Below are 10,811 nucleotides of genomic sequence, written 5' to 3'. Positions count from 1 at the left end.
CAAAAACTCAGGGGTGAATAATTTAAAGACATCTCCACTGTGTTTTTCAGTCTTTATATGAATCCAATAGAAAAGAAGTGATTAGGAATTACTTAATATCAATGAACGAAAACCCCATGAGAAGCTGTAAATCCAAAACTGTGAACCCATCAGTCCTCCTTAATTAATCCCACTGTCCTAGCAAGCTTAGTGCATGACATCTCCTAATACATTAAAAATCAGGCATCCCAGTATACTATTTAAGAAGGTAATTGTGCCACAAAGTTTATTGTGACTACCGAGTGCCCTTGTGAATCAGTGCACTTGAGCCTTTTTGTCTTTGTCATCACTCCTGTTCTCTGTAGCAAGTAGGGAAAGGGCTTTCATCCGTCCATTACCCACACTCCTGACCTGTTGTTTCAGCACCCACACACAGCTTTGGGGCAGCCTGCAGGGCTCAGCCCATGGACCAGATAGTCCCTAAAAGAAAGTGGTGGGAGCAGTAAGGAAACTCGGGTCTGAAGAGTCAGTACATGTAAACCCACTGCAGATGCTGAACATAGGTATGTGAAAGCTCCAGGAGGAATCTGTGGCCCTGAGCAGCACCAGTGAGTGCTGACAGCTCGCACTCATTGTGTCCTTTACACCATGACCTCTGGCCTGCTTCCTTCTGCCTGGTAACGTATCTGTTTTCCAGCAAGTTTTAGCAGATTTTAACCATGCTCTCTGATTGTAATGTGTATTGGTGGAAGGCTCACAGAAGTCACCATTTCTCCCACATCCTTGGGGATGCACCGTGCAGCTCCCAGCTGCTCCAGGATGCCACCTCCAGAAACAGCAGCTCCTCTACAGCAGTGTGTCCCCACAGGTGACCGTGGAGCCTGGATTCTCACCATTCCCACATTCCCATGCAGCTTGCAGAGTCATCTCAGGTGTTACTGTGGGAAATCTGGTGAGCAAGGGAATGCTCCTCCCCGCCACACCCTGGGATGCAGCACCTCACCTTTGTCTGAGGGACAGCAGGACATTTTCCAGCCAGACTTTACCAAGTGTAGGCTTCAAGTTCTGCCCTCTGCAGAGAATGCTCTTGGACACCTTCAGAAACACCTGTCCCTGAACAGTGTGGGTCCCAGCACAGGCAGCCTGCAGTGCCCATCATTAATTAAACCCCCTTCTGCTCCGATTTTTTTTCTTACACATCCCAGAGACACAAAAATACATTCTGAGTGTCATCAATCTATAACTGGGCCAAACTGGCTGTTCAGGAAAAATCAAATTAATGTGAACGTTAATGAACAGCAAATCTCAGCTCATGCACACGTCAAAGGAACAAAAATACTGAAAGAGGCAGCAAATTAAAAAAAAATAAAATCAAAGTTTAGATTAATTCTTAGAACGAGGAAGCTTTTCTATGTTATATTTATGAACACAAAAATCTTTGCATTGATGTTTTAAGCCACGTAGCACCACTTTGCCAGTGTTACTGTAACTTCACCACAACCAAAAGCAAATTGGATCCTTTGGAGTTTCTGTTATTAATCAGACATAGATTGAAAAATTCTTAAACACAAATTCAGCAATTCAAGGAAAGTAAACTGACTCAATGAGAGCAAAGTTATTACATAGCATTGATATTTTCTGAGCCTTTGTACACTAATGCTTATCCAAGGCACAGCAGTTTTACTCCACAAGCTACACAAGGAGTCTGGCTTGACAGTATTCTGAGTGCCATTTCTAAACCTGAGTGCTGCTCCTAGAAACCACAGACCTTTGCAAGCAGGTGTGAGGTGTAAATTGATATTCTTGTCTCAGTGCATTGAGAATAACTTCTAGTAATGACTGCTGCAAATAAACAACACTTTCTTTTCCAGGTGAAATCCATTTCTATTGCTTTTTAGGCACCACTGAGCTGTATGTTGGTATGGGATTTGGGGAGTTTAATATATACATAATGCTGGCTGGAATTATGAAAAGCTGTTACAATTTTAATGCTGAGAGAAAAAAATGGCTTAATTCTTTACTGTAGTCAGCTAGCCTGGTTTACAGAATACAGTAAGAAATTACCACCACATCAACACTTACAAAAACAAAGCCAAAGTTCTTTAAACTGTCAATTTAAGAATATATGGAGCCTCTGTGATACAGACATGAGACCTGACCACACAGTACACAGTCCAGCTTTAAAGAGTAACTCCATTAAGTCTGCAGGCATGTTTTCTTTTGTTGGTGATTAATTTTTACCCTACCCGCAAGGGAAACTAACGGGAAACCTCTTTAATTATTAGAAGATATTCTAAACTACATTACGGTATTACTATGTGAATATAGGACAGATTTAGATGACAACATTTTCCAGGTTTGTAAAATACAATATTTTGGAAAAATAAAACTTATTAGAATACGTTATCACCAAACCTGCTCATCCAGGTTATGTCTGCAACTCTGCTGCTGGTTTAAGGTGGGACTTTTAGCAAAATAGTTACATCTGTTTCCCCATTTGTAATTGGCAGCTACCAAAATGTCTCTTCCTCATACAACTGAGGACACACAGAATCAAGTCAAGCTGTGGTGCAGAAGCAAAGACATGCCATGAAGACAGCTGCATCTTGGATTAACTTTTCTGTTTGTAAAGTGCAGGGTATCAACAGCATGGACAAAAAATGAGCCCTTGGAAAAAGTAGAGTGAGAGCAGAATGTCTTGCACTAAGGTTATGTATTTAACAGTTTTACATGAAATATTCATATATAAAAACGTTTTTAAGTGCTTTTCTCCAATTTAAAAATCTAAAGAATTCAAAAATAAGGCATTCAATATTTGAAAAAGTACAGATTTACAAAATGTGTATATTCTGTCATGAAAACTCCACACCAACATTATACACTTGGAAAAAAAATACAAATAGGATATATTACAAATTTATGTAGCAATAACTTAGTTCTTACCATGCAATAAAAAGGACGTTAATTGAGATACACAAGCTTTTAGCTTTCCCTAAACTGGAGGGCTTAATTTTGTTTGCAAATGAGTTTTTATGCAAATTCATAGAACTGTGGCACTTGAAATTTCTGGTAGCCTTTCTATTGAGAGTTAAATTGTACATAATGATTATGAGGATGGAGAGTAACACAGCAGCTGTTACGAATCATTCCAACTTTGTTCGACAATAGCTGAAACTCTTTTCTCATATTCACGTTTGTTCTCCTGGTAAAGTTGTGCTGCCTGACTGTTTGCTGGACTGTTTGGATTGGGTTCATCAAGCAGAGACTGGAAAAAGGGGAAAACATAATGTGAGACAAACCACCACATGTAAATCAAGAAAAAAATCAACTTACTTTCAAGTCAAATGTGTTTCATAGGCAGACAACTCAGAACGGCCCAGTTAAAAAACCTAGTTAAACTCATGGTTAGGCACCCCTAATTACATTACTGACCCCCAAATTACACCCTGCCTAAGCATCAGTGCTGCACACACTTGTAGCTTCACAAACCAGAGACAGTTTGTGCTAGTCAGCACTATGGAGCTAAATGACTATTTGGTAATTACATTATACTGTCATTCAGGACTAAAGAGGGGCTGAGATGTCTCCTATAAAACATCACTGCTGAAAAATTAGAACAATTACACAGAAGCAAAAGAATTGCGTATTTCCACTGTGTTAGGCCATTTTTACTTATTCCAAGTAGTGTGTTTCAGCAATATTGTCCCTTTGAGGGCTTCACAGTAAAGTTAAATGTTTCAAACACGAGGAAAATTTCTGCATCTGATATCCTATCTTGAGTAAAAACAGTTAAAAATGAACACTAACCAGTAACTGCTTTCCTGTGCAAAAATATATAATGGCAGTTTTGTATCTCAGAATTAGCGATTATGTAGCATCTTTTGTTTTTATTTGATCTAAAAGTCCTGCTTAGCTCATACGGATTTGCAGCTCCCTTTGATACAGATACCTGGTTATCCCCATCACTGAGCTGTGAATTCTGGAATAGAGACCAACAATAACATAATTATTTGGTAAAACAGATGCCAAGTTACCTGAATTGAAGTTAAAATAGATGAAACATCGTATGTTGGACTCCAGCGATTCTGAAGAATATCTAAACATATGCTGCCATCTGCATACACTGTAAATACAACACAGGTATCACTTAGAAACTGTCAGATTTATGGCACTGTTCAGGGCAGTTATTGTTCCAATTCAGTCTCTGCTTAGATTAATGCTTTAGGAAAGAGGACAGCAGTTTGTCTCACCATCTTCTGTGGCTTGACACATACTTTGAAGATTTATTACTGAAATTAACAGAACACCTAAGAGGGAAAGAAGGAAAGTCTGAAGATTATGGCATTAGCACAGCAACAGGCAGATTTGGTGTCCTTCTCCTGCAGCGTGACTGACCCACACTGTCACAGCGGAGAGGCCTCCCAGAGAGCAGCAAGGCCTCCACTGCAGGACTGGAAGCACTCACACCATCACTCCACGAGCAGGGGCAGCTCCTACCCCATTTTCACACACTCTACACTCACTATGAGAGGCACCAAGGCAGACAGCAGAAAATAAGGAAAAGTGCCTGAAATCCTACTTCTGTCTGGATACCTCTCAGTATTATGGAGTTCACATGAACCTGGGACTTACTGCTCAAACTTCTACACCCTTGTCTTCCAGCTTGTTCCCAACAAATTACAGACCTTGTGGCAGAGACAAACTGGGCTGCACAGTATGTGAGGCGTAATTTCTACAGAGGAGCAGCAGGCAGTTTTTTTTCCTGCACTCAGCAAAACCTATCAGTGCTGGGGGAGGCAGCACAGTGCACTCTCATAGCTGCCCTCATCAATGAGATGGAGTCAGACACCTCCTCTACGACTGAGCATCCTCATTTTCTTCCCTGTGCTGGTCCTGGTAGACACAGAGCACCAGATGAAAGCAGGGACTCGGGTGAAACCTCACCTGGCAGGAATAATTAACACTCGGCCCCATCAGTTCCCTGCAGCTCATGCTGTGGCTGCACAGACACGGCTGCTGTTACATGGAAGGGGACAGGAAAGTGCAGCCAGAACTGCCTCTTTAAACCAACCTAAATGCAGCTGCTGCTGAAAATACTCACAGGCTTTGCTACTGAGGCTACATATTGATTAGTAAGAGGCAGATAGCTGCTTCTTAATAGCTTCATAACTCTCAATTTTTCATCAAGCAGTTGCTGTCCTAGACATCTACTTAGGAGATGGCAGTGAAGAGAGATTAAGCATTCTGGAGCTTCAGAGAATGCATGACCACATTCTAATATTTAATGAGTATTACAGCTAAATAAAGATGGTTTACTCACCATTTGGATGGAACATTTTTGATAAAAACCTAACAGTTGGAGGCTTATTTGGATATTCTTCAGAAAATTCTATTACTAGTTTAAAAGTACCTGTCCAAACAAAGATAAATACAATCAGATAACTAACAACAAAAGACCATATCCAGGAACATAGATAATTAACTAATTTATGTGCTGCATGACCAGCATTTCTCCTCACCATTATCTGAAAAAGCAACAGTGAATCTGATTGCTTTTCATATATTTCAAGTGATAATGGAACTATGGAACTACTGAGTAATAAACCCAGCAGTAGTGGTTGGGTAGAAGCTTGGAGACTCACTGCATACATGGCAAAGGCAGCCTTATCCAACATTATCCCACTTTTCCATGACCCAGGTATGCTGGCTCCATGGACTTGGGTGACTTTAAGGCGTTTCATTAAGAAGGCATTGTGATGCCAGCAAAGAAACACTGGAATTTCATAATCAGCAATCTCAGTCTTTGGAGCTCACAACTGATTCACTGAAAACCTTTGTTATGGATCAGTGAATAATTTACTGTAATTCCTCCAACCCAACACAGAGAAAAACCCATCTGCTGCCAATTACTGCAATAATACTATAATTATTAAACTCATTATTCCACATATGCCTAAGGGAGGGTCATTACACACTAGCTTTCATGTTTATGTACAAATTTGGGATTCCCTCAACCTCACTGAGATCTATATTGAGAACACCTAAAAGGTTTTTCACCTGTTCTTCATTAGGAGAACAGTGATGAATCAAACATGCCAAAAGATGAAACGAGAAAAGCTCTTGTTGAGCTCAGCTAAAGAGATGTGCAAACACACCTGGCAGTGTCAGTCCAATAAGCCCTTCTAAAAGCTCTTGCAGGCATGTATGAAAGAGCCTTGATAGAAGCATTGCTTCATAGCTTTCTAACCAACCATAAGCCAGTGTGAGGAGACACTGCTTAGATCAAGATACATATTTTTATAGCCAACAAGCCTCATGGCTTCACTTACTTGGTTTCTTTCAAATTATACACAGATAACATCTATTATTTTTCAAAAGCAGAATAATGTTAGTACTGGCAACGTTTATTAGAATAAGAAAGGATACAAAAGTTAGCAACTTACCATCTTCAAAAGGTGTCCCTTCTGGCCTGAAAGGTTTTAAAAAGAAACTCCAGTTAAATTGATCATTACCTACTTCCACACAGGTACAATAAATGTATATCTTCTTTCTCATCCTCTCCAAGATACAGACAGAAGCAATAATTTAAATCATTAGAGAAGCATCCATAGGTAATCTCTGAGAGCTTTGTTATATCTAAGACACGTCCCATAGACACCTTCTATTTGGGGTATCTACTTTATCATCATCCCAAACAATACATATGCCTTTAAGTGACTAGATTGGAACAAATGAGCAGATTATTAGGAAGCACACTTCAGTTTTAGGAAAGGATACTGTCACCTCCTCTTCCACAGGATACATAATGTAACTTCTCAGAAAGATCCTGTACCTTGTCCTACTAGGATTCATTTCAATCCCTAATACATCTGCACTTAATGGCTGAGAACATGTGGCACTTAGGTACTTTAAAGAGGAATTCTGCTTTTTCATAACACAGTATAATTTATTATTGAGCCACATGCAAGCTTTATTCAAGAACAAAGCTAAACAAATTAAGAATTTATTTTTTTTTCCTTCCTAACCATTCCCCATTATCTCTGAAAAGAGATTTTTAGCATAACACTTGGCCATTTTAAAAAGTTTACTGAATTTACATACATGAAACAAGAGAATAACTAAAAACAAACACCAGGTTGTCATATTTAGCCCTCTAATACCATATTTCATAATGATCAAAAACTTACCCAAATATAACTGCATTCCATTGCATTATGTTATTCTCAGATGGTGCACCACTGACACCCACAGGAGGGTCTTCTTGCAATCTAAGAATACATAGAATCACAAGTCAAATATATGAAATACTTCCACTTGCAGATATAACTTACCAGTAATATCCACATTTTATAAATATTTTCTCATTCCAGATCAGAGAATACATAAAGCATTACATGCAGACTATCAACACTCTGAAAGACAGTCCTAGAAGGCAACACACATCAAGATTTTCTCATGTTTTACACTGAGACACAAGGGCACAAGAGGTCTGATTAAGTGTTCAGGGAGCAAAGGATTAACTGTAAGAATAACTTATAGCACCATGGACAGCTGGGATTTATGGTGCTACACTGTGAACTATGAGAGAGCAATTGCTGCTGGCTGCCACAGTGAAGAGGAGAACAAGCTGCAGCCACAACCAAGAGCTGAAATCCAGGCAGTGACACACAAACACAGAGCACTCTTGCTGGGACTCAAGGCAAGGGGCCGTCAGTGGAGCTTTTCCTGCATACCCAGATCCGTGCATGACAAGTGGCTAAAGCCACTATAGGTGGTTAATAGGTATAAGCCTATTTCGACTGACAAGCTGACTGCTTCAAAAGGGAGCAAAGGGGAAACCTGTGTGCTGCTACTCCCTCTTACCAGTCCCACAAATGTGTTTATCTCTAAAGCAATTACAGGAACATGTGAAATTATTTTTAGTTCCTTAATCCTTGGACTAGGGAAAAGCATGTTACCTACTGAAAGCCTCACAAACAGAAATATGTACTGCAGCCAAAGGGCAGGATCCAAATGCCCCCCTCTGCCCATCACTGATCCATATTAAGGATCACAAGACCCTGATGAATGTACACCAGCAGGCCCCAATCAATCCACCTGCTCAAAGCCCCTCAGTGACAGCTCCTACTCCCCTCACCTGTTTTGCCACCGGAGTTATGCAAGAATAAGGAAAATGTAGTGACTGCCCTTGTGTCACAAACAACTCTTGAGTGTTACCATGAGGTTTGATAATATCACAGCACACTTATAAACAAGTCACTACAAAAAGCTCTGCAGACCAAGGGACAAATTCTCACTAAATGCCATATGCAAATGCAGATTTATTGAGAGCTGTCTGCAGCACAGCCAGGCAATCCTCCCTGCACTTGCATTGCCTCAGCCTCGGGTAACACCATGTGTTGTCCAAGGATGCTGAGCAGTGGTGCTGCCCTACAGAGCAGCCCAGAGCCCCTTTAAATTCTGTGTTTACATCTCTGCTCTTTGAGCACACACAGTCCAGACAGCTGAGTATCAACAGCATAAACCACCTACTATTTTGGTCAGGGAAAGCAGGAACAGGATTTCTTCCTACGTGACAGCCAGGCTGCAGGCCAGCAGCAGTGCCTGAGCATTAGCCTGACAAATGCATCTGGGAGATGACTTTGGTTTTTAGATCAACTTCAAAGCACGTGTGCACCCTACTTGTCAGAGAGTCTAACTACAGAAAGGATCTGGCAAGGACTACAAATAGGACTAATCCTGAAAGTCCTAAACAGCAGGAAAAATGTGGTTTTAGTATTCCCTTTTTATCAGCAAAGTAAATAAATAACCTTTTATTTCTTTTAGTTTATTCAAACAAATTAGAGGAGGTAAGAAATCTGCTGAACTCTTCTCTCTTGACCGCTCCTGACAATCACAGTATGCAAAAGCAGTTTATATTTACTGAAGTGAATCAGAGTTCACAGCACACCGTCTGTTCTTTCAGTATGAAGTACAAATAACATAAGAAACAAATACATAAATTGCAGCACAAAAGAGTAGAGAAAAACAAAAACTGACATGAAAAAGTTACTTAAGTTTTGGAATACCTAAGTTGCTATATATATGACTAATAGATTTGATTTACATTGTCTACTTGGTTATATTTTTCCACTTTAGAAGCTTTAGAGTCTTCTCTCCAGCCTTAATTTCAAAATTATTAAACCAGTCCTTGTAGGAATATAAAGGCATAAACCCACATCTGATTGCAATCTTGAAAAATTGAGGCAGTCAGCCTGAAAAAAAAAAATCACTGGTTCATCTGTGTAACCAAATACAATAAAAAGTCTGAATATCCTGTTTTGATTTGAACAGGAATCAAGCAACACCCACTTAACAAACACCAACACTCACACAACAGCAGGGGAGGGCTCCACTTCCCAAAAACCTCCTACTGCTTCTAGATTCACGAATCAGGCTTTTGTCGCTGCTGCTTTACGTGCAGCCACGTAAAGCAACTACAATACACGTCAAGTGTTTACTGAAGTGTTTTCAGGGCCTGGTATAACATAGCTATGCTAAAAAAAGAGACACTATCTAAGCTGACTCACCTCCAAGTACTCCTGAGTGACCCAGTCTGGAGAACTCTTACTGTACATCTTACAAGGAAACCTCCCACCCTTTTCCACACTCTGTTCTAAGTATGTTTACGTGTCAGACTGGAAATAATTTATTCCAGAGTCAGTGGTTCAGTCATTAACATTTAAAAGAGTGCAACTAATAACTGCTCCTTTAGCAGTTCGCACATATTACACAAGATTCTTAATGATTGCAAACTTTAAACACGGTATCACATGATTGTGCATATAAACATTAAAGGTCATTTGGGTTCTTATTACATACGAACGAAGCGCTCGCCAATTCTCTGCGCTTCGTTTTCAGGCGCCTATCAAAACGAACTTCTTTTCAGAGAGACCCTCCGACCCAACAAGCCTGGAACACTTCTGAATTCCGCCTGAGCTATTCCAAAGCCGGAGCCTGCGGGGAGCCGCCGCGCTCGGCGGGGTGCGGGCCAGCACGGGCACGGCCGTGCCAGCCGAGCCGAGCCGAGCCGAGCCGAGCCGAGCCGAGCCGAGCCGAGCCGGGCCCGGCAGCGCCCGCGTCCCCCCCGCCAGCCCGGCGCCCCGACCCCGCGGGCGCTGCCGGGCCGCCCCGGTCCGCAGCCACCGCTCCAACCTCTATCCTCAGACGCCCCCAGCCGTCGGCGCCCGGGCGAGGCGGCTCGAACAAAGCCGGCGCTGCCCGGCGGGACCCCGCGCTCCCCCGGCGGTGCCCCCGCTCCCCCTGGCACTGCCGCTCCCCGCGGGGCGCGCCCCTGCCCGGGGGGGCTCGGTGCCAGCCCCGGGCCCGGCACAAAGGCGCGGGGCGGCGGTGGGCCCGGGCCCCGCTCACCTCTTGAAGTCGCGCATCAGGCGGCGGCGCGCCGGGGTGGACATGGCGGAGCCGCGGCGCCGCCTCCCGCCCGCGCTCGCTGCGCCCGCACAAACAACCCGCAATGGCGGCTCCGCGCGCGGGGCGGGGCCGGCGCCGGCCGCACCATTGCGCCGGCCCGGGGGGGGGCGGGACCGCACCATCGCGCCGCGCGGGGGGGGGTGTGGGGGGAGGCGGGTGCGCGCGGCTCCGCGGTCGGCGGAGTTTGGGGAGAGGCACCGGGAAAGGGACCGGGACAGGGACCGGGACAGGGACCGGGAGTGCCAGGACAGGGTCTGGGAGAGAGCCGGGACTGCCGGGACAGGGACCGGGACAGGGACCGGGAGAGAGCCGGGACTGCCGCGACAGGGACCGGGAAGAGGGACCGGGAGAGAGCCGGGAGT

General features: G+C 43.3%; 1 protein-coding gene across 2 annotated transcripts; it reads right to left on the bottom strand.

Moving 5' to 3' along the window:
* Positions 1-1,366: 1,366 nt before the first annotated feature.
* UBE2B (ubiquitin conjugating enzyme E2 B) lies at positions 1,367-10,502 on the bottom strand. 2 transcript variants are annotated; one of them, XM_053990997.1, is made up of 6 exons: positions 10,390-10,500; positions 7,167-7,247; positions 6,423-6,448; positions 5,300-5,389; positions 4,014-4,102; positions 1,367-3,244 (listed from the first exon to the last, which is right to left on the bottom strand). In XM_053990997.1, exons 1-6 carry the CDS (start codon positions 10,431-10,433, stop codon positions 3,116-3,118), a joined length of 459 nt encoding a protein of 152 aa, XP_053846972.1. In that variant the 5' UTR covers positions 10,434-10,500; the 3' UTR covers positions 1,367-3,115. The 2 variants fall into 2 exon arrangements, with proteins under 2 accessions (XP_053846972.1, XP_053846973.1); XM_053990998.1 differs by lacking the exon at positions 5,300-5,389 and having other exon boundaries at positions 10,390-10,502.
* Positions 10,503-10,811: the final 309 nt, after the last annotated feature.

This window comes from Vidua macroura, chromosome 15 (genome assembly GCF_024509145.1).
Source record: "Vidua macroura isolate BioBank_ID:100142 chromosome 15, ASM2450914v1, whole genome shotgun sequence".
NCBI lineage: Eukaryota > Metazoa > Chordata > Aves > Passeriformes > Viduidae > Vidua > Vidua macroura.
Note: the sequence above shows the minus strand (reverse complement) of the source record. Positions and strands in the feature narration are given on the sequence as shown.